The following is a 24,649-nucleotide window of genomic DNA, read 5'->3' as shown; positions in this document are numbered from 1 at the left end:
TCCCTGTGGGCGGCGGCTGCCGCAGGAACCGGCGGATCAAGTCCACCGGCAGTGCCTCTTCAAAACCCTCGGTTGCTTCGGCCACTCGCCAGGGCGGTGGTGCAACGATGACCAGCCTCGCCCTGCAGCCGCCGCCGCCCCTAGTGACGTCGTTGCACCCAGTTCCGGACTTCAGGACTCCTAACCTAGCGTTGAGTTACCAGGCGAGTGGAACCAGCATCGATGCAGTAGAGGACCTCAGACTCTCTTGGCAAATCCAGCAGCTTCCTTTAATCCTAGGCGGGTTAGATCCCCCCCCACCACCACCACCACCACAGATGCCGCCATTGGCACCACTTCCAAACTTATACCCGTCGTTCTTCGGAGAAGGTAGTCAGTTTGACGGGCAATCGTTTGCAGAGCAAGCTCAACCCAGCTCCGGGCTCCTGATGCAACTGGCTTCAGTGAAGATGGACGCCAACTCACAAGAGCTTAATCTTCCAAGACAGTCTCTTGATGACCCCAGAACTGATCTCGTCTGGGGTGGCAGAGATGGTGGTGGATGGGCAGCAGGCTTCCCAAGTTTCATTAACCCTTCATCAACTGACAATTTCCTGTAATTCTACAGCTTCTGTTGATCTGATACAACTAGAAATGACTCCAAAAAACTGATCTACTCGATTGGAGGAGGAAACATGAATTCTCATGTTAATCTTATGTACCAGAATCCTACTCCTATGTCCAACCTGATCGAAGCATGAAAGATCAATGGAGGATTCAGTGACACAAACTCCTTTCCTAGTATATGGTGGACATCTGTAGATGCAGTGCTCAGGATCAGTAAGTAGGATTGTAGTTTTCGTTGTATGATTTGGATCTTGGTATCTTGTTTGGTGTTTGAGTTCATGCATGCATGGAGCAGCTCATCATTGACCTCACTTGAGTTGCCGCCATAAATCACTAGCTGAACTCCTAACCTAGCAAGCTGTGGTGGCCTGCATTTCATCTAATAATCTTGACACATAACATCAACATAATTAAATGGAATCACACAAGGATGTGACAGAGATGATATCATAATATGAAGCGAATTGATTTGCTTCATCACTTAGAACTGCTGCGGTTAAATCTTGTCTTGGAGATGAGCGTATATATAGGACATGAATCTCCAATAGAATTGTCATCCAAGAGCATACTCACAGACGATAGATTGCTTTAACTAATCAGCCTAGTGGGACAAGCTTTCAGCCTTTTCTGCAATGCAGGTATGATTGCTTGCAGATTAAAGCTATCATGGATGACTTCTCATCTTTTGATAGATGCTGCGCAGAACCATCACTTTGACCGTCATTTCATGCATGATTCATGTATCCTCCTCACATGCACTCATGTATGTATGTATGAATGTATATATATGTATATATATTAGTTTTCCTTCTATTTTAGCTCTTAATTAAATACGATCTAAAATTCTGATTATTTTCCCTTCTTCTAAATCCATTTTTTTTGTTTTTTTCTGACAATAAAGTTCATGATTATAAACATAATGTGATCGGTCGCAAAGACATTCTTATGGGTGTTTGATCTCAAGGATGACCAATTGTTCATCAAAAGCATGAGTCGGTCCTCTTTGTGCGCAAGTCACAGTCTTGCAGTTTGCTGCTGAGCTCGACTGCTTACGCATCGTCTCTTTGTTGTCTCAGTGATCCCAAACCATCACTTAGCTCAGACACATCCACGCATGTAGGACTGTACGATGCAGGCAAAAGCAAAAGATGTGTGCGCATCTCACCACCCGAGAATTCCACAGCAGCAACCTAAGACCGAGGCCAGTTGTGGAAGCACACGCAGGATCACCAAGAAATGAAAAGGAAAAGATCTGAAGAAACCAGATAAACACGAGTCGGTTCTTGGAATTATGTACGTTCTTCCAAGAACCGAGGCAATCTCTCTCTCTCTCTCTCTCTCTCTCTCTCTCTCTCTCTCTCTCTCTCTCTCTCACTCTCTCGATAGGTATAGGTGAGTAGTGGAAACCTGAGTGAGAAAAGCAGAGAGGAGGGTGAGTATGCTCCATGGATTGGGCTCGGAATTCCACGTTAATTGTGGTGTATGGTTAGGGTAGCATGGTGTGCCAGATAGCTGCACATGGAAGAGGAGGCAGTGTTGGTGTCGGTGGAGGCCTGCTGATGGCATGTAGAGAGAGGGGGACCTGTTCTTTTGTTAGGGGAGCAGTGAAGGAGGCAGCTTTAGCTTTATGAGTTGGCCATCCATCCTCCTCAGGAAAATATGTCTTTTACAAGGAGAGAGAGAGAGAGAGAGAGAGAGAGAGAGAGAGAGAGAGAGAGAGAGAGAGAGAGAGAGAGAGAGGGAGAGATCTTTTACTGAGCTTGCTTTGATCATGTCTCTGGTATTACGTGTTCTTCTTCCAGCTCATGCATGCCGGGTTGCATGGGGGGGGTAATGTGTAGTGCTGATTGCAATGTCTAATATGGAGGATCAGATTCTAAATTATACATTTTGTAGCACCAGCAGATCCCGAAAACCTAATATAAGCTTTATGAATCAACTTCAAATTCTCTTTCTAAATCTCAAGACTTATCTCATTCTCCTGTCATTTGCATCTCCTCACATATATCTCCAACCTTCTATACTCTATTCCAATCCTTCTTTCTATCTCCCTCTCCTAATTCTAACACACACACACACACACACATACTAATGTTCCATCTGACAGAATGGAGATCTTTCACAAGAAAAGATCTTGACCTGTACATGAATATATGAGTCCTTTTGTCAAGATTTAAATGCAGGTATCTGAATTAGCTTTCATCAGGAAAAGAAAAATAAAAGGAACAAATTAGCTTTCTGTGTAAGGTCACTATAGGACCAATGTGATTGCTTATCAAAATGAGGGATAGGCCATCACCTTCATGGTTTCCATGAACCATTAAAGATGGCCTAGTACCATTCTTTTAAAAGGGCTCAGATATATCACATCATGTGTGTCATGCACAAAGGAAAATATATTAGAACACAGGTAAAAAAGAAAAGGTAGCACAGTGTTATATAGAGAAGCACTTTGTAACTTTTAAATCTCTTTTTATGCAACTTCTTTGCTTGTATTTGTGCATGTTATTCTCAGTAAACTTGTCAATCTTGTAAGATCTATTCATGAGAGATGGATGAGCACATATGTTCCTCTTCACATCACATATGTCTTCCTTGGATGTGACAATCGAGTGGTCACACAAGTGCATGCAGATATTATCTCCCTGAAGCTTGTTCAGATCCATTACATAATTTGCAGTAGATTTATTCTCACTGATGATTTGGTAATGGGAATCACATTGGTAAGGTGTGAGTGTGGGCTTTAGATTGACTACTGCATCTCACACCACCAATCTTAATTATTTGATCAGTCTGGTCAATAGAGGTTTGTAATCCCACATGTAGAAGACAATCACTTGTAGTCTCATTCAATGACTTGTTTAATTCTGCTTTAAAAAGAACCTACTTTTGGTGGAAAAAGCATAATAAATCTTTATTGTTGTTACATATATACTCATCATTTGGTGATTCTAAATCAGATGGGAGTTTGGATGTTTTCAAAACTATTTCTGATAGACCATTTTGTTTGCTAAGAAACTTGATAGATTTTGTAGTTGACTTGGTTCATCTGTGATCATTTGATTCAGATACAGGACTTCCATAACCCTAAATTTGTTGTTTGATCAATCTGTGATTGATGACATATGATGTGCCAACAGGTTATGGATTGTAGGAGAAATCCCCCATCAGATTTCATTTCTCTCTTAAATTCACATGGAATGTGGTGTGAATTTGCTTGGTTTCTCAATCCATGTACACATTTTGGCCTGATAAATTTTGTCTTCAGTTCATCCCATCTTAGATATGAATCAAGTTCTCATATAGGAGTCAAAAAGTATGGGGCTAACTTTCCACGTACTCTAATTATAACATGATTAAAATCCATGGTGAGTATGAACGATGAGTGACCTCTCTCTGAACTTTGAGAAGGACTCTTACCTTGTTTGGTCTATAATGCTTATCATCAATCAAACAAGCATCATCTCCAGTGTCCCCCACAAGCAAATGTGGCCATCACAAGGCAGAAGAAATGGTGGCCGTTAACATCAATCCGGTTGGAGATAGGACATGCTTGGTGATCTTTACAGGGACTGGGCATGGAGAAGGTGACCTGAAAGGTCTGTCATGATGCAGACACTTGAGCCGAAGGTCCATGATGCTGTGCGTGTGTGCTACTGCTGCCATGCATGCCTGTGGCATGCATATGCTATCTTCCTCCCCCGTTCAAGCAACCGATGGAGTCTGATCACGGAATGAGGTACCTGAGGGCACTGTGTCATTGGCCAGAGCTTTCATGAACCTGTTTGCAGCCTGAGGAAATTAGGTAAAAGCCTGTGTGTTTGCAGCCTGAGAAACATGAGTGAAATGTTGATATTTCTTCGTTCATTTTCCGGTGACATTTTTGAGGTCTGATGGTTCCTAACTTTCAACTCCATAGAAGAAAGGAAGATGGAACAATCATGTGACTTGGTTCATCATTTCTGTAACAAAGATATGCAGGTAAAGCTGAAGAGGTTCTGAATTCTGATGTTAAGAAGACGAGACTATAATTGACTATAAAATGATATGAGATTGTTGTACTGCACAATCTCGACATTGTTTGCTTGATTCCTGTCAGATCATTTGATGTGAAAGCTAGTCTTATCCCTATCTTCTATTGTGCAGGACCTTCATGGCGTATCCTATAAGGACAAACAGTATCCTTTGGATTACAAGCCTTCCACTACTGTTGTTTGATACTTTTTTTTTTTTTTTTGACTCATGCTGAAGCATTTTTTGTGTGGCTTTATACCCTTTGAGAAGGAATCTGAAGCTCTGGCATTGACTTTATCCATCACATTTAATCTGACCTTACTAATCAGCTGTAGATGATTAATCAATACTCTTTTAATAAAGCTAATATACTCTAATCCCATTTACAGATAATACTTTCCTACTCTAATTAGCAATTATTTACAAATAATATGCCAACTCTAGAGTGAGTTATGATTCAATTTAGATTATAAGAGTACTACTATTAATTTAAGCCTAGATATTTTGAATCGATAGATTAGGTTCAACAAGTTAATAGGTTAGTTATCTCATCAAGTCTGAGTCATGACAGTTCGCAAGGAATTCTTCTATCTCCGCAAATCCACACTCTCTCAATAGACATCCTCTGGATTGCTTGCAAATAATTGCTGTGATGGCTAGTGACTAGATTGTAGTTGCTTCATCAAACTAAACTCTTAGGATAGACAATAGAAGTTGAAGAAGACTTTGAGTTAATCTGTAATGTAAAACTGCAACACGAAAAAATAAAGCAAAAAGAGGTGTCATCAAACACTATTTTGTGCATGCAATGAAACACTGTGAAAATTACATGGTTACATGTTGCAGAACATTTTTGCTTCTGAACTCATTAAGAATAGGCAGACCGTAGAAATTACACCATCGATATAGCCATACGAAGCAGATGATACTTTGGCTGTTGGATCTTCCAAGTCATTGATATAACCATATGACGGATGATATCAGTTGCATGGTGAAAATTCAGTGATACAAAAGAAACAGGCAGACCAAGAACCAAACAGGTTCTGCAGAAATTAATGACAAACACATTGTTTTCATAAGAATCTCATGAATATATAATCGCTCAAGTTTGGCGGTACTGATGCTTCATTTGTTCATTCAGTAGTGCAGTAAATGTTACACCAAAGTCACAGCAATGCACGAAAAACTTGTACGAGAATTCTTCCATTACCTGGTGCAGTGTGCAGCATGGATATGTTGCAGGTATTCACAGCACTCTTCATCGTAATGTACAAGGATGGTTGAGCAAGTCGACCATTCCTGGCCGGAGCATGCCTGGAATTGAAGCTCTGTAGATACATCACTGAATTACCATATAAATCTCTGAGTGCCAGGCTCATGATCCCAGTGAAACGGTCGAAATAAAAACAAGTACATCGTGAAAATGTTTACAACAGCATAAAGACAACCGATGAGCAGCCAATTACTGGTTTTGCCAATCTTAGAATGAAGAATCAAGAAATAGAATGGTATTGTGTAATATCTGAACTCGATTAGCGGTGCAGGGACCAAAACTAGTGCAGTTGCAATAACATAAGACAACACCCAGATTCTCCTTTGACGTTCCCCTGTTAAATGGTCAAAGTGTGTTAAATTTTGAGAGATCCAACATAAAATTCTCAACAGGATTGCTGCATCACTGACCTAGTATGCTGATAATGAAAGACCATGAATAAACATAAAGTGGGATCAAAAGGTACTTCATCAGCCAGTGCACTTGGATAACCTTCCGCCAAAGATAGAAGGGGTAGTGACGGTTGTCAGCAAGAAGATATGGATGTGCTATGCTGCATCGGAAAATTGAATTTGATAATGAGTCCTACAAATTAATCAAAGTCTATGTTGAATTCAGACTCGCTTACAAATGACTGGAAGTTTTGGCCTCAGGTTACATGCTACCAATAAAATCTAAAAGGATCAAACAAGGAAATTATAAGCTATTTTCATGCAGCTCTATGAGATAGTAAACTTAATTCCTGCTAATGGGTAGGATGTTCAGTTTGCTTTCAGATGATAGGAATCTACAAGACCACATATCCTACTAGTGGCAGAAAAAAGATGAGAGAAAAAAATTATCATAAGTCCTCATTTTAGTTCCTTCTTTTTGCAGGTGCCTAATTCTTTGACGTTCTTCTCATTTTTATTAATAATCTAGCCTTTCGTCTTGTAGTCCGATGTCATGGATCAACCTATTAGGTGAAAGCATTTGCTAAAGAGACGCAAACCCTAAATAGCTGCATCTAAGTCAAATTGTAAGCAGAACCACCAAATAAGCCTTACCTGAAAAAGAATACTGCAATAAAGCCTATGACAAGAGCCAGTAGTACTTGAAAAGAATAAAAAATCTTGTTCTTTCTAAAAGACTGATAGAGACATGTGGCTTGTGTAAAATGAACAGGACCAAGGGCAGCTGCACAACAAAGACCAAAGTATAACATCTGGGCAAAGTGTGGAGATACAGGATGAGCTTCTTTTGCACCTGCATAATTCAAGGTATGCTATTTAGATTTTTCAAGCATCATACACCACATTCAGATAACTAGATGAATAAGCTTGCCAATTCACTGTGCAGTACCGAGAACTATACTCCCGTTCCAGATGACAAAAGTCACAAATGCCAACAGCACCATCACAAAGGGTGCAAATGCAATGGCGACTTTCCATTTCAGATTCCATAACTTTGAGATGACATCCAAGATCTCATCAAAAAAACCTGCTGCACATATCTATTAAATGATAGAAAGCCCTTTGACAAAGAAGAATAAATATGAAGGATAAAAACCAAATGTTTCTACAACTTCGTCTTTTCTTCTGTCTAAAGATATTAAATTACGTTCCATTTATCAATTTAAAAGAAGGACCAATATCTCAAGAAAGAAAAACAGCAAGTTTAAAACTGCTACAAATCAGAAAAGCATGTGCACTATTGCACTATTTAGAGTTAGACTGCTTGAACGCATACCATTTTCTAATGACCAATAGTTCAATGTCACATTCAGAATGACGAAATTATATGTGCCAGTTGATATAGTAGAACAAACTATTCTGGACATATGCTACTTAATTATGGCTTGAGATATATCTTTGACAGAATTTTCAGAAAACAAAAGCTGACACCCGAGTTGAACATATATTCTATTTACAACAGTTTCTACAGTACCTGGAGGATGGTGCAGAGAAAATTTACTTCTTTTGAACACAGATTGTTGGCTGTTGCTGGAGGAATTATGCATCCTTCGCTTTCTCAACCCTGAAGAAATTGGAGTACTTCTGTTGTCGGACAGAAGATCATTGTCCTCAAGCATTGTTTTATGTTTGTTTTGTAGTACAGAATCTTGTCCATATAAGTTTTCGGCATAAGAAACAGCACTATTAGCAGCAATGAAGAACATCCATATAATATTTGTTTGCCGAAACATTGTTGCCAAAGCACCAAGCTGCATGATGAGAGTGTAAGAGAATAATGAATGCAGAAGGAATCCACCACAATTGTTCTTCTCTGCACCTCTCCGTAAGCAAAACTAAAATATAATCTCAAAGCAAACATTTACACAGACATCAATCCACAACTGATAAGACAAGCATCCTTAATTCCTTATTTAAAGTGGACTGGTTTTAAGACAGCATTTTTCTTGTCATGGATCAGTAAGAATAGTCCTCCAAGTTATTATGACAGGGTAATGTTTTCTGTTGCTATCCTCATGCTATTTTTAAGAAAATGGCTCGTGAGAATCATTGCAAACTCAATATTACATGTGGTTTTCCTTATGTGCCATGGCTCAAGCTATAATCTTATATCAATCCTCTTGAATTGATAAGCAAGCAAAATTTGCTAATTATTGCTGATTCAATTCAATTATGTAAGAGTCTTATTTTCTAGTATAGAAATTGTAATGTGTTTAAAGCCTACAGTTTCAAGAGTATGTCTCAACAAGCATGCATTTAGGCGCACATGTGAGTCTACAATTAGTGGACCATAGATGGTGGCTCACCTATACCACTCGCCTCAGAAATACCCTATTCAAGTTAAAGTTACTAAGCTAGCAAGAGCGAAAACTTCACATCACTATGAGCTCTAGTATGATCATGACTAATTTTTCATATCCATAAACATGTTTAAGTGTGAATGGAGATGATTTAATCCTCAGTTCCCATTATAACAAATTTATATTTTTGAAACAAATATAAGACTTTTGTCTTTAATAGTAAAAAAAGAAAGGAGGAATCTAGGAATCGAATGAACCATTTGGCTCAAGAACAAGGCTATTAAGACAGTCAACGTATCACAAACAGGAGGCCATGGAACAATAAATTATAGTGAGAAGCAGCAGTTATTATGCAATGGAATTTCATACATGAATTAATCCTGAATAGTATAATAACTAGAACATGAATGATGTAAAGGTGACCTTAACACCAAAAAAATCATGTTGATAATTGGAATCCATACCATCGCACTGAGCCAGTACTTCCTTTTTAGACTAGCCAGGTACATTGCAAGAACTGCGGTTAGTGAAGCAACATCTGTATAATACAGAAATGTGAAGAACCAGTGAAGTGGATATGATGCTAGTAGAATAGCATAAATTGTTGCCTTCTTTTCATCGAGAGTGGGTCTTAACTGGATGAGCAAATCATAAATTAAAACACTACAGATGACTGCCACAAAAGCATTAGTAGATCGAAGAATCTCAGCGGAACAGATTGAAGACATTGTTGAGGCAAATTTTGCGAACCACATGCTCGGGAACAAAGACGCAATGTAAACGAGCGAAAGATAGTACCTGAAAAATCACAAAAAAGTCACAGCTTCAGCACATAGTTGATTCATTTATTTAAAATAAGAACTTGCGCATCAAAAGCACTGCTAATTCCAACAGACACAAGAGAAGCTATAACGCATCAAAAGATATATGCTTTATGAAACTTCGATGTGTATCGTTTATTGTCATCATGAGAGATCAAAGGAAGAGGATAAACGTGTGGAGTTCTCACAGGCCGGGAGGAGTGGTGATCATGGGATCCCAGGTCCCGAAGTCCCCTCTGCAGTAGCGCTGCGCCTGAGGGATGTGAAAGATCTCATCCTGACAGGAGAAGAGACAACAACAGTTAGAGAGGAATATCGCCGAACAACTACCGTGCGTGACCGAAAACCAAAACAAGACGGGATGAGAAGCAGGAGACGGACGGGTGAGCTACCATGTAGGGATCGGGGACGACTCGATCGACCAAGACGGAGATTGGAATGACCCACAAACTGACCACCGCGGCGACGGCTATTCTCCCCATTTGGAGGGGGCTTCAGGGCTCGGGGGAGATCTCCTCCTCGATGGAGTCGGAAAGGCGGACCTCAAACGAGTACACTTGGACACGAAGAACCGCACCAAAGTAGCTTCTATGACACGTTGCACCGGAGATGGTCGAGGGCGTTGAAGCTTCTTCTAATCGAAGGAGGATTAAGGTCGGACAATTCCCCCGAGGTAGTTGACGGGATAGGGATAGATTCGAGATTTAAGGTTCACGATCTCGTGATGTCATAAAATGTTGATCACATGGCAAGTAGCGTATCGAATTCACCAATGAAAGATTGAGAGTTCGAAAGCATTAATTAATTTAACTGGTAAAAAAATAAATAATTGTATTATAATTCAGTAGCCATTATCCTCCTCCTCATGTATCGGACAGCTGACATCTTCTATCTAATAAAAGGTTCTAATGAAGCCATATATTATTTATAAACATCTCATAGGATCTTTTTTCCACCTTCAATCTGAAAACACCAACATTGACTGCTATATTTATTAATTTAAACATCTGATACAATTCTAATACACCACTATTCTTCCGTGTTTTCGGCATGAATCATCCTCTATTCATTCAACATATTTTCCATTGTTTTTTGTTCTCGGCACTCCACAAGAATCTGCCACAGAAGCATTCTGATAGGTATAGATAGTCTTGTACATGCTTGACAAGAAGGAAACAAGGTAAAGAGAAAATATACACAACCAATCTGATCCCCATCGCTCAGGTCGACTGCATGAACCCAAGCAGAAGTGAGAGATTTGCAGTCCGACTTAGCCGCAAAAGTAGGGTAAAGAAACAAAAATGTCGACTCGCAACACCACCAATTAAATCTCCACACTGGCTTTCACGAATAGGCCTGAACGGATGAACCATCCATTCACCCATCAGATGACAATCGCTTGGATTATATGATACACTGGAATCTGGATACAGAACCATGTGCCTCTTGACGGAGCTGCAACCTGACCCTTGAACAAGGCAGAAAGGTGGAAAGAAACGGAGGGAATCATCAACATTCTGCTTTCATTGTCGAAATGCTGCCACTCTGTTCAGCAGGTGAAGGCTGAAAACAGTATCTTCACAGTTGATTTTGACCATGATACCCAGAGGTTCAGAGAACTTGCCCTCAGCTGAAGTAGTAATCAGGCATGGTCTCGAGTTACTCAATATTTCCCCACTGAATCATATGCACAGGCCTGATGCATCATTGATGATGTAAGAAACTGGGATGTCCATGCCTTCAAGGCAAACATTAGAATTGCTGAGAACCTTAGATTCTAAAGTTTGAGATATTAAAATAATTTTATCAGCATGAAGTGAACTTTCATCCTTCTCGCTGCCGATCTTCTCCATGTGGTCCCTGAAGGTGCACCTGTTACAAATAATTTCACGAAATTGGTGAAACTTTGCTCAACAGCAAATGGTGCAAACCTTTGAAAGAAGTTTCTCCAATATCTCAATCCCGCACAGCAAATGGTAAATGTTTACTACTGCAAACAACTGTTCATGCTTCCAGTTTTCTGTTGATCGGTAATTGATATAAAACTCCATGTTCTATAAAAACCTAAGAAAAATCACCTTTTCCTCTTTCTGTTGCCTAAGATGATAAAATATGTTATGACCTGGTTGATATATATGGTGGCAGGTTATGACTACACGAAGCAAGGAACAGATAATAACCAGTCTAAAATGGATATATGGCACAGATTTTGTCTATATGTAGGGACAAATCTACACATATAAGAGGGCTTATAATTTAAGTGTACACAAGACTTATTAGTTTGACAAATTTATGTGTACAATAGTCATAAAATAAGAGACCATCTTAGATGTGTGACTATTAGCTTCATTTTTTTCCTCACTTTGTCCATTTTACTGGTAATAGTGTCATAAAATATGGAAATGAAGCATCAAGAAGTTCCAAGCTTTTCTTGATTTCCAAGGCACCAGGTAGCTGAGGTGTCTAGGTTAAATTGATCGAACATTTTTAGTATAAATTTGTATTTTATTTAGCGGCAGAAGGATAAAATGACTATCATGACAATGTATTAGAAGCTTACAGATGCTTTAATTTTTAGTAAAAATATGAATTTAAGTTATAACACTATTGAAAAAAATATAAATTTTCAAATGAAATATGTATACAAGTAATGTGTTTACTGCTGTCAATTTATAATTGTCTTATTATGTACTGAATTTCCATAGTCAGAGGTGATTAGATGATAATACATTAAACTTAAAATGATATCAACAGTAAACTTATAATTGTCTTGGAACAATATCAATGTCCTATTGCCACCCCAGATATACTAGAAGGAATAAAGCATGTTTTAGTTTGTACATTTTTCACTTAACATGGAGAACTGTTCCTACTCTGTTCATAATCTGAGTTACATTTAAGAGTTCTTTCACACATTATAGTCATCAGACTACCACTAAGGATATTCAACAATGAAAAACTTCAAAATCAGAACAAAGGAATACACTGACCTCTTTGAATACTCAAACATCCTAGGTAATTGTCGTTCCTTCTCTATAAATGCATTCAAGCTCATGGAGAGCGGTCTAAGAAAATACCCAATATCAGGCCACAGCTTTGTCAAATACTTTTTCCCATTACATAACACAGCCAACTTAAATGGCAGAAGATGATGATGGAAACGGACTTGAATGACTTTCTTCACCCTCTGACTTGGATCTAGAGAGGCAATCTCTTCAATAGAAAGTATACATGGAACAATATCAGTTGGAAGCAGGCTACAAATGAAACAAAAAAAGAACATCTTGAGTATATAAGGGATGACCAATTAATAAATTTCATACGATGCAAATTTTACTATACTCAAAAATTAAAATCAAAATTCAAATAACAAACAGATAATGTGACATGGAACATGAGAGCACTTTTCAGTTTCTCTCAGCAGTTGATATGAAGAATGGAGAATCTGCACCCGATGTAGATTCTCCATCTTCCAATGCTATCGTTACTAATGGTTCAGAAGTGCAGTTCTAAAAAAAAAACCTCAATTAGTACTAGTACTGGTGATACAGTTGAAATTTCATATGAAAAGGCATAGTCCGCCCTCAAGCCATTACTATTTGTAGGATCAAGCAGCATGTGGAGCTTAGGTGTAACAGTACAATTAAGATTGTTAATAGATATTCTGCCAGAAGGTTGTTGAGGCATCTGTGTGGATGTCAAACCAGGTCGCTCATCCAGCCATGACTCCAATGATGACTTAGATATCAACTCTGCCAAACCTGTAGAGATGAATGCAGATAAATTTTCCTTGGCACTTTGACTTGCTTGATCATAATCAGCACTAGCATAAGAAATATTAATTAGAGTGTTTTCTCTGTCATCTCAGGTATCACGCATACTCTCCGAAGAAGAATGTTCAATTTCATTTGAATTACTTGAAGTTATGTCCTCACCATCTGACTTAATGAAATAATGATGAAAATCGTAGACAGAGCCACATTCTTCAAATAAGGATCCAGAAGATATATCAGGGTCATCTGTTCCAAATGAATTGCTTTTGTCCATTTTCAGATCTGGTTGCTTGGTCTCATAGCCAAACTCTGTACAGAGATTGATATTTTTAGCATGCAGACTACGAGGTTGAGGAAGAGGTTCATAACCAGGAGCAGCATGAAAAACAATCTGTGACAGAGATCCAGGAAGGTAAATCCGCAAGCTTTTTGCTATCCCCGAATGTATTTTTCCACTAAAAATCTTTTCCGCAAACTCATGATGAATCCCTCCATTCTGCAGTGCAAATGAGGTAATCGCTTCCTCTGATGACAAGGTCAAATTGTGAGACATAAGTTTTAATATGAAACAAGCACGATCTCGCACATCATAATTCAAGTCGTACTTTGACAATTCAATAATATAGCTCAGAATCTTTCTAAATGTCAACAAATCTTCTCCATGAGCACATAATAAAACCTGAAAAATAAAACTGACGAGAAAAAAGATTTAACAGATTCCTCAGTTGGACCAATAGAAAGCACACAGCTGATAGGACACTACCTGGTTAGAAGATATAAAAAGATATTTTCCATTCCAAATCATGGGAAAAATTATATGACTATTTTTTCAACATTAACTAGTTAAAAGAAAATGTATTCAGCATTTCCAGATCAAAGAAAACGAAATTTTGGTGATTTTTATTATGCCGATAAAACTTACTCAAGAGTGATACTTGCTAAGTTATAATAACAATTATTTCTGTTTGGTAGTAGTTGAGCATTAACAATATAAATCATTGACCAACTCAATATCATCTTATAATTTCACCATCCTGGCTTATTTTTGCCCTTAATTAATATGACATAACTAAAGAATTGGGTACGAATTACATCTCCTTGTTGACACAAAAGGATTCACTTCTGAAAAAAGAAAAAGAACATGGTTACCAAATTGCAGTTTTTTAAAATGTTCCTAACCACTGCAAAGCTCCTACTTGATTTTCTTGGTGAATCACATATAGATCCATAACCATACTATCATCATCATGTAACCCTTTCTACTCGATCAAAAGATAAAAAAATCTTCAAGAAGTTCTATCTCCTTATGCCTATGAGAATATAGCAGCTCTATATGTTTTAACTTTTAACTCATAGTCACAACTCCAAGTTTTAAGAAATGATTAGCTAAGGTCAAAATCCTATAATCTGAAAAAATCCATATAATTTTCAGAATTTGAAGAAATTTCAGAACAAAACAAATATCTAAAATAACTTAAGATTATATGGATCTAAAAACTTTAACAATCTTGTATAAAAATAAGCATGGAAAAGGAAATAGAGATGTAGAGTGAAAGTGGGAAAAATGCCAGTATTTTAACAATAGATAACATAGCTAGCTTGTAGCTATATCTTGTTCTTGAATTATGCGAGATTTAGTCAGAAACACACATCAAGTCTATTAATGAAAGAATAACTTTCAATAGATTCTGTGTCAATTCAGTTTTGATCAATTATTTGGAGAAACATTAAGTCAAGTAAATAGTTAGTGAACAACTCAAGTCATGACTTTTAAATAATTCAGAATCTTGCACTATGGCTTTACCAAGGAAGATTTCATCAACATGGTTAAAATAGATGCAAGATATGTTGATTGTCCAATGTACTGAAGTGACACTATGTCGGTCCTACTGAGTATTGATTGTTTGTGTAATTTGACCAGATAGAATATGTTGATAAACTTGGCAAGACAGTGATCATTAAATGTGTACAATGTGCAAAAGAAATGGTGATAAAGAAAGATCACTAATATTAGTTTATAGACCTAATGCAAGAAAGAGAACTAACACCAGAAAGGACAAAATAAATCCAACTTAGTATATCAATACAGACAGTAGATTACACTACACGTGTTTGGAAATAATATTCCACTCTATGTAGCAAGTCCATGCAACGTAGATAAGTACCTTAGCAGCAGTATTCTGAAGCTTTGTTTCAAGCTCCTCTGACATAAAAGTTCATGCGAGGTACTTTAGTACACTTGGTACTACTTTGGGGATAATCTGTCCAACAGAGTTACACTCTCCTATAATCCAAACAATCAATGCACGTGTAACATCCCATTAGTCCCACATCGGAAGTGGGCAATGTGTATGATTAGTTTATAAGGGTCTGATGAGTGTACTACGTAAACTCTCGCTTAAGCATTTTGGTCCGTGGTTGAAGGACCAAAACGGAGTTATTGGCCAGTTGGCTCATCAGACTCGGGTCGTGACATTTGGTATCAGAGCCGACCTAGCATTTGGGCAGGGTGAGAGGGCTCGAGTAGGAAAGGGCTACCCGTGGATGGAGTCAGAGAACTCATCACGGCGTGGAGCCACCACTGAGTTAATCCTCATATGCACTATGTTAGGGTTTGATCTGAGATATGTCGGGCCTTGACGAGGACGTCAAGCTAATTGAGTTGGGGATATTGTAACATCCCATTAGTCCCACATCGGAAGTGGGCAATGTGTATGATTAGCTTATAAGGGCCTGATGAGTGTACTACGTAAACTCCCGCTTAAGCATTTTGGTCCGTGGTTGAAGGACCAAAATGGAGTTATTGGCCAGTTGGCTCATCAGACTCGGGTCGTGACAGCACGTGCTGTAGGCTCTTTTACTTTGTCCAAATTGCATGCTAATCGAACAATCACCTTCATAAGAGACATATAATGAGAGAACAAAAGGCAGTGGCTAATATGAAATCAACATCTGGGAAACTACAATACAGCTTACTGAGTGAAGCTATTTTCATGAATGCATAGTTCGCAAGATGACATTGCTCTACCACACTCCAAATTATTTAAAGTGTGTTTAACAATAATGCTTAAACTAAATCCCAAAGACAAAAAGCAAGAAATTGGTTGGCACCCTGCTTGCAAATGACTTGTATTGTCCATCTGCAGTACACAATTCAAAGGCCCTAGGAAAGTAAAATGTTATGAATCATTTATTAGCTTTCTTGATGCTCAATAAATTGTGTACCAGACATTCAAGAAGATGTTTCATGCTCACTTTTAAATCATATAGTAATTAAAATAGAGAAGACATATCCAACCTAGGGGCGGTGGATACTTTAGCCCTAACAAGGCACTCCAAAAGCAACAAACCAAAAATAAGATAACTGCAAGACAACAAATGCTCAATGTTACTCGTATGTAGACTTTGTATCTATACTGATTATTATCAGGTTTACAGTTTAAAGTTCTCTATATACATCAAACATTAATATCTGAAATTTCCTATTCATTTGCTGGATTTTAGCTAGTTAAAGTTAGCACTGAGTATCGATATTTTTGATAAAGTTAAAACATAACACTGTCAATCACATGTTTCTGGCACAACAAAAAGATTTAAAAACTTCTGCATTTCTTTCATAAGCATATTTAGAGGAAGAATCGGAATTGAAGTCGTATTCTGAAAGAAGGTTGCTTCAATTAATCATACACCTTAAAAAGTTCACAGATAGAAAGGACATAGTAGTTTAATGTAACGTATGAAATAGGCAGCTAAAACAGTACCTCGAACTCCTCCAAAATGATTGGCACTGATGACTCTGTGGCTATAGTGGATAGTATCTCAAGCTTCAAGGCTCTGGTTTGGTATGAATCTGAGCTACATACAAAAAATTCTTCATAATATGGTAAAAAGATTTGAGGAGCTGCTTTGGCAAACACTAATGTGTTACAGAGAATCTGAACAAACAACAGAAAAACTAATTAGTCTGTCTCATATTCCATCCCAAAGTTAGCACTGGAGCATAGGCAAAATGGCTACTTAAGCTATGATAGAACAAATATCTTTGGCTTAACAAATAAATACAAATACTGGATATCTGCATGTGTCGATTATATAATCCAAGTTATTGTCAATAATACATGATGTAGACATATAAGGAACTTAGCTAGTACTAAAAGATCATGGGTGAGCTCAACTGTGGCAGTTGTGGCATATTTAGGAGGTGAGTAGTTAGGAAGCATTCCTAGTCATAACTCATAAGTTGATCAATGATCAACATGACTCTTCATTTGCAAAAAACAAATTCCATGTAGAGTTTTGAGCTTCTAATGGCTGTAATTATCTACCATTGACTTAGCTAAGAGACGAAACCCATTCAGGGTGATGATATCAAGAGGAAGGCCAAAGATAATACATTCCCTTGGTCATTTTTTGGGTAAGCAGTGGAGGGTCTTTGTATAGATCCTTAAATATATTGCCAGGATAGTTCTCAACCACAGAATTAAGAAGTACTACCAAATCTTGAGATGAACCTCCAATGGACTACAGCAAGGACAGGACCTACTTAAGGCATATTTATTAACTATTTTAGATTCCTATATTTGCTATAATTGTTTATTTTTATCCAATTCTGGTTAGTTGAATCACCACACATGTAATATTGTCATTTGGTAAGCATAGAAATGCAAATTGCTGATCAACTCAGAGACATCCTTGCTAGGCAAACTATTGGTGAATGTACCAGTATAAAAAATTTTGGCTTGGAACTCCCCTAGGTTTTCTGACACATGCAAAATCCTAAACCAAAAGGGGTGATTCTATGTGATCATTCATCTCCAATACACAAGAATAAGCAAATGATCCAACTCAAATAACTACTGTAGCATAGAAACCATTCTCATGAACCTGTAACATACAACTAGTGAGAAATATGGTAGACTAACCAAATCATGTTCAAACGGTAGAGCAAAACCCAACCCCATGATGCTCACACCCATGAGGTTGCAACATCAAACTAATGTGAAATTTAGTAAACTAATCAAATCATGTTCAATCAATATCCCAAACCCCAACACCATGATGCCCACACTAGAGAGAGAGAGAGAGAGAGAGAGAGAGAGAGATTGCAAAGCTAGGCATGTAAAACATCTTGATGTGTGTTGAATAAAAGATCAAGCATGGGATAGCAATTCAACTTGGTGCTCTTGCCGGATTCAAACTAGGATGAAACAATATTACTGCTTTCCTATGTAATAAGATGGGGGATCACCATTTCAAAATTTTGATATTGCAATATTGACTCTGCAGTGTAAAAGATGGACTTGAAAAAAGGAACATCAAATGTTGGTAGTTAAGAAGGTACATCAAAAATATTAGTATAGCTGAGATGAAAACCAAACCCAAAGAAAATAAGTGTGCCCCCATGGGGGACGTTGTATCTTTAAAGTATGTTCCCAAAAGATGATGCATGTGAAAACAATATCCAGTGTGCTAGAAAGGTAAGGTTCAGAAACAATTTAAAACTAGACTCTGCAGTGTAAAAGATGGACTTGAAAAAAGGAACATCAAATGTTGGTAGTTAAGAAGGTACATCAAAAATATTAGTACAGCTGAGATGAAAACCAAACCCAAAGAAAATAAGTGTGCCCCCATGGGGGACGTTGTACCTTTAAAGTATGTTCCCAAAAGATGATGCATGTGAAAACAATATCCAGTGTGCTAGAAAGGTAAGGTTCAGAAACAATTTAAAACTAGAAATGAGGTATAGCAACATAGAGACAATGTCAAAAGAAAAAAAAACAATTTCCTAGCCAAGAAGGACTGAGTTTTTTTTTCAACATCAGAGAAATGAGAAACTAACAAATAATACATCTAACAAGCCTTATCATTGAATTGTACATAAACACCACTTAGACACCTTTGATGGAAAGTTAATCTACATCCGCATCAAAGAAGCAAATAGCTCATTTACTTATGTCATTCCATACATTATTTACTTCAGATGAATATTATAAGCCCATTGTTTTATTTACTTTTGCACCCTATTTGGAAAATGAAAACCCCCCTAATAGCTAATCTCCCCATCAAATTATGGTTTCATTATCTGCAATAAGGTTGATTATTTTAAGCAAGTTTATAGCCGGAGTCAATTGATGTCATGAACAATTGGTGACAGCCAAATAAAGTAAGCAATAAATGTGGCAACTGGCTTCTATAGATCAAGATGCCAGTAAGTAAGAAGCATATACAAGCCATTTATTCATTAAAAGAATTGAAGAGAATCAGTAAACAGACAGTAAAAGAGATAAATTGCAATGCATGACAACCTGCAGTATGACTAAATATTTTTTGAAAAGGAAATACCAGAACAAGCCAATCTAGCAAAAGCATTTGAGCACCAAAGGGCAAGACCAATATATATATTTTTAAAGAAAGTAATCACTTGCCACATATTTGGAGGCTTGGAATGATCTTAGAATAAACAGAATGGGCTTGATGATCCTCTCAACTTCCTCCCTCGGGGCCATAATCCAATGAACCGTTGCAGCTCCAAATACAACTGCACTGTTATGACTCCATAGGAAGGGTGATGCACACTGCAAGAGAATGTCAACATCATCATTGGTGGTAGAAGTTAGAGGGAGGTCCAAATTATTTTCTCCTTTCATGCATCCAGCCTGGGTTAAACAGTCCCTTTGTCCTTCGATATAACATTTACACATTGGACTAATACTGGAGTCACAAGCCATACCTGCCAAGGAACAACGATGATTATTCGACATACCACCAAAAGCTGCAAAATTCTCATCCTCTTGAGAAGTTAACACTGAGTTTGAAGTAAACAATGGACTCTTTGACAAGTCCATGTCTAGCTATGACATATCTTAAGAGAATCTTAATTAAAACAATCTGGCTCCACTCCTCAACATCTGGGAGTGTCTCACATAACCTTCTAAAACTTTTAGCAATTAAATATAGCCTGGATGGGCAAACAGGCTTAAAGGCTACAGCAGCAGCTCCAACAACTCCAAGGGAATGGTCGCTTAACAAGATATCCACAAGCTGCAAAAAGTTAACAAAAATCAACTACTCTAAAAATTAAATCCAATGATAAAATTCTTCTCTGTTTATTTCAGGTCCTTTTTTTGTGTAAGAATGGGAGCAGGGTGAGCTAACCTCCTCAAGGGCAGCACTGTCTTCATCATGGTGCAAGTCATATAACTTTGGAAGTGCATAGGCAGCACATCTCCTGACATAGGAAGATGGATCTCTAGCACACTTACTAATAGCTGCCAACACAAGTGGTGCTACTGCATGTTCACGGATTCCTGCCATAGTGCGAAGGGCCCATGCACGGACTACAGGATTCGTATCTGATAAATAGACAGGAGAGCTTCATTCTGTCGCCTGATAAGAACAACAAAATACTTAAATGGGCAAACCTGGCTACTGCTGCATCAGCTTCATGCTGTTCATCCTCCTTACCGGAGATAAGGTAAACAAAAAAATAAAAGACAAGAAAAAAGGAGGTGTGGGTTCCACATAGAGGCATTTACTCTCAATGTAACTGCCAAAAGACAGAAGTGGATTAGGAGATTTAGAATAACTATGCTGTGTATATTCAGCAGTAAATTAGGAGATCAGGGTAAAAATATTTTTTGTATATTCAGCAGAAGAAAAATAATTCTGATTTAACCAAAGTTAGTCAAAGAAATCAAGAATTCACTAATTGTGATGCTAAATAGTCGCAATAATGCAGAGAATACAGAAAGAGTACAAACTTAAGATGAGCAGTTCCTATCCTTCTGTCAACTTGCTTTTTGAGGAAAATAGCCAAATATACAACGCGTATCCAACTTCGGTTTGATATTATGTTGCCGTGAGTTTTAAAGGTAATATTTTGTGATCACCAAGAGGTGCTATAAGTGACATATTTCAGTTGAATTTTTTCACCAGATAAAAGTTTTGAAGGCATTCCTCTTGTTACAACAAGCTTTCGTTGAGAATGATAATATTCCATACCATCCAATTCCCTCCAGAAAAGGTTGAATATCCCAGGCTTACATCAACCAATCATTGTAAGGATCTAAGGTGATAGGCAGTAAGAATATTACTACCAATAGTTGTGATGTCTATCAAAACCTAAATTAACGATCTCTTAACTAACAACTGTGCATTGAAAGCCACTCTCCTATGTAAAAACCAAAAAGATTCAAAAGAGATGAAAATTGATGACAAACACAAAATGAGCAGAGACACAACACAACCAGAGTTGACAGATGCTAGTAACAAACTAGAGTCTTCCGGTCAGTAACCAAAATAATTGGTTGATATGCTCATCATTGGTCAATCGAGGAAAACATTATCTGACTGTTGGTTCTTTCATCCAGAAAGTAATCGGACAGTCACTCCTTTTACTTCTCTTTCCTGGATCCAGGGAACTCACTCTTGAAACTGATTTTGTTAGCCCCCTTCTCTAAAGTCTAGACTCCCCTACCCAGAGAAGCAAGGCAAAGCATGGAAATTCTCTATAACTGTAAGAAACTAAATTGAGTGAAATTTGATTTGTCGGTATGCGGTCCTACTTCTCACATCAGGGCAGTTGACACATTCAAGAAGGGGAGGAAAAATAAGACACAGATGCAATCGCTTCACCATCAAATATGATATCTATGAAAACGTTGCATTCTGATCTATTACAAGATAAGAAGACAATCAAGCAACACAATTAAAGCAATTCAAGAAATAGGGAGAAGCAACTTAAATCCATAAATATTGATCAATTAAGGTTCTTGATTACAAGAACCGGTCCCTTCTGAAGGTGATTTCCTGGAACACCCATGCAAGATTCTCAAGAACTGCAGGGCAGAGAGGGAGAGCAAGCATACTTTTCGGCGCAATGAAGTAGGTACATATACACGAGTTTCTTGACCTCCAGCGACTGCGACGCCACGTTCTTGACGACCTAAAGAAGTCAAACACCCGAGGAATTCATCGACATCAATTCCACGAGGGTCGGTTTAACAAAAGAGGCGGACGACTAGGAAGAAAGGGGGACTGAGAGCAGAACAGAGCGGATCAAGACCTGCGGGTAGTGGTGGGAGACGTCGGCGCCCTGGGCGAGGAGAGCCAGAAGGCGCTTAAGGGCGTCCACCTTCTCGGAGTCGAAACGGCTATCGAGAAGGGGGGCGATGTTGACGTCATCGGGGTCGTCGTAGTGGTGGGCGTCGGTGCCGATGCGGAGCACCAGCGACGACGCCTTGCTCAGGCTCTCAGCCGTTGCTCCGAACTGAGGAATCATCGCACCTCGCGTACCTCCACCTCCCGGCGGAATTCACACCCCGCTCGTCTTCCGGCCGTGGCAAGACGCAACGAGAGGGAGAGAACGACATCATGGGGCTTTAAGATGTGCGAACAGGCTTGATTGTAGCTTTAAGAGTCGTACTGTGCCTCTAGACGGCGAGATATCTACCGCTATCTCCTGTACCGTCGAGTATTACCAGGAAGACGATCTGTGTGACCCGGGTCGGATCGGGATCGAATGGGAAGGCTAAATCGGGTCGGCCCCAGCCAGATCCGTTCTGTTTATGGGCTATGAAATCATGATCCTGATCCGATCCGATCCATTGGGCCTATAATAAGATCCAACTAATGATATCCGTGATAAGTTTCCTCAAATGCAAATAATACAAATAATATTCAAATTTTATAAATAATCGTGGATTCTTCATATTGTAGATATATATATATATATAGTAATTCTTGCGTAAAATTATAAAGATATATTTTTTGTTATTTTTCACATGCATGAGAAGTTTATATACGACATAGTAATCAAAACATAATTAGATTTTGGAAAAAAAATTTGTTATTCTACTATTTCGTAAATGAAACCACCAATATATTTATTAATGTTAGATTATTATTTATTATTGATGATATTATTTTAGTTGATAAGAACATAGATAAAATTAATTATAAACTTGAGTCACGAAGGTAATCATTAGAAACTAAATGTTTTAGAATAAGTAGTACTAAAACTGAATATATATATATATATATATATATATATATATATATATATATATATATATATATATATATATATATGAGATACAGTAATTCTAGGAATAGATAAGAGAATATAATTAAATTAGATATTCATATTATTTTAGATCAATTATTTAATAAGATAGAGATATCAATAAAAATATTATTTATATAGTAAAAATAGAATAGTTAAAATAGTAAAGAGCGTCGTTATAGAATACTTTTGAAAATTAAAAAATATAAGATAATTATGAGATTTATAATATTTTATAGATTTGAGTATTGAGTAATTAAGAAACAACATATTAAAAAATTGTTATTACCAATATGAGAATGTTGATATTGATGTTTAGATTTACTAGAAAAAATTAAAAAAAAATATAAGATAATTATGAGATTTATAATATTTTATAAATCTAAGTATTGAGTAATTAAGAAACAACATATATAAAAAAAATATTGTTGCCGATATGAGAATGTCGAGATGGATGTTTGGAGTTACTAGTAAAGATAGAAAAAAATATTTTTATTTATGAACAACTAGATATCATTTTGATAGAAAATAAGATGAGAAAATTTTATTTAAAATAGTACAAAAATATGCTTAAGAGACCTACGGATACAATAATCAAAAGATGATGTGAGATAGAAAATAATATTTTTTTTATTTATGAATAACCAGATATCATTTTGATAGATGATAAAATGAGAAAAAATTATTTAAGATATTACAAATATATACTTAAGAGTCCTTCGGATATGATAGTTAAAAGAGATGAAATGATTAATATGAATAAGAAATGAGAGAGAAAGATATACAAAAAAAATTAATAAAATTTATAAAAAATAAATAAATATTTTAAACTTAATTTTAAGTATGTCAATGACGAAAAAAAAAAATCTACCTAGTCAACCTAAAATAATTGAGGGTTACAATCATTCTTTTTGTTGTTGTGGGAGTATTAGTTATAGCAATAATAGATTATTATTTGAGGATGACCCAAGTGGCTTATGTAAACATCCACTTTGCATTAATTAATAGATCCTTATTTGCTTTGGTTTTTCCTTCTTTCTCATCATCTAACCATATAATTTATGATTTCTCCAAACCGGTCATCGTGGATAATTGAATAACCGCGACAACAATTATTTGTAGATCTCCACTAAAATAATTGAGACAAAACAAATATAATTGAATATTAATTTTAGCCACAATCTAATTAAATCTTATAATCTTGGATTGGAATAATCTATCTTTTGTCAGAATTACGTAAGTCAGCTTATGGTGTAACGATAACGATGATGATGATGATGATGATGACATGGATTTCACATCATCTTATGCTGTGTTGGTCCCATCCACAACAGGACTCTCTCGCAC

At 37.3% G+C, this 24,649-nt stretch overlaps 2 protein-coding genes and 1 pseudogene across 4 annotated transcripts in view; 1 reads left to right on the top strand and 2 right to left on the bottom strand.

The window, feature by feature from the left end:
* The window catches only part of LOC103991900 (dof zinc finger protein DOF5.1-like), a 1,680-nt gene extending 834 nt beyond the window's left edge, over nt 1-846 (top strand). The window contains exon 2 of the mRNA XM_009411441.3: nt 1-846. This exon is cut by the window's left edge and continues 313 nt beyond it. Within this exon, the coding sequence (XP_009409716.2) occupies nt 1-599 (599 nt within the window). The 3' untranslated portion in view covers nt 600-846.
* Nucleotides 847-5,687: 4,841 nt separating this feature from the next.
* On the bottom strand, nt 5,688-10,167 carry LOC135583813 (dol-P-Glc:Glc(2)Man(9)GlcNAc(2)-PP-Dol alpha-1,2-glucosyltransferase-like). Of its 2 annotated transcripts, none has more exons than XM_065158097.1 (8): nt 9,859-10,167; nt 9,655-9,743; nt 9,110-9,443; nt 7,820-8,096; nt 7,235-7,375; nt 6,940-7,138; nt 6,304-6,446; nt 5,688-6,227 (listed from the first exon to the last, which is right to left on the bottom strand). In XM_065158097.1, the coding sequence occupies exons 1-8, from the start codon at nt 9,946-9,948 to the stop codon at nt 5,968-5,970; spliced, it is 1,533 nt and encodes a 510-aa protein (XP_065014169.1). In that variant the 5' UTR covers nt 9,949-10,167; the 3' UTR covers nt 5,688-5,967. The 2 variants fall into 2 exon arrangements, with proteins under 2 accessions (XP_065014169.1, XP_065014170.1); XM_065158098.1 differs by having other exon boundaries at nt 7,235-7,372; nt 9,859-10,166.
* Nucleotides 10,168-10,430: 263 nt separating this feature from the next.
* LOC135642178 (AP3-complex subunit beta-A-like) lies at nt 10,431-22,710 on the bottom strand (annotated as a pseudogene). Its single transcript, XR_010497887.1, has 8 exons — nt 22,304-22,710; nt 22,107-22,183; nt 20,395-20,625; nt 19,665-20,280; nt 17,001-17,174; nt 13,402-13,918; nt 12,457-13,227; nt 10,431-11,338 (listed from the first exon to the last, which is right to left on the bottom strand). The product of XR_010497887.1 is annotated as an AP3-complex subunit beta-A-like (transcript).
* Nucleotides 22,711-24,649: the final 1,939 nt, after the last annotated feature.

The sequence above is a fragment of the Musa acuminata genome, chromosome BXJ3-7 (assembly GCF_036884655.1).
Source record: "Musa acuminata AAA Group cultivar baxijiao chromosome BXJ3-7, Cavendish_Baxijiao_AAA, whole genome shotgun sequence".
NCBI classification, from domain to species: Eukaryota; Viridiplantae; Streptophyta; class Magnoliopsida; order Zingiberales; family Musaceae; genus Musa; species Musa acuminata.
Note: the sequence above shows the minus strand (reverse complement) of the source record. Positions and strands in the feature narration are given on the sequence as shown.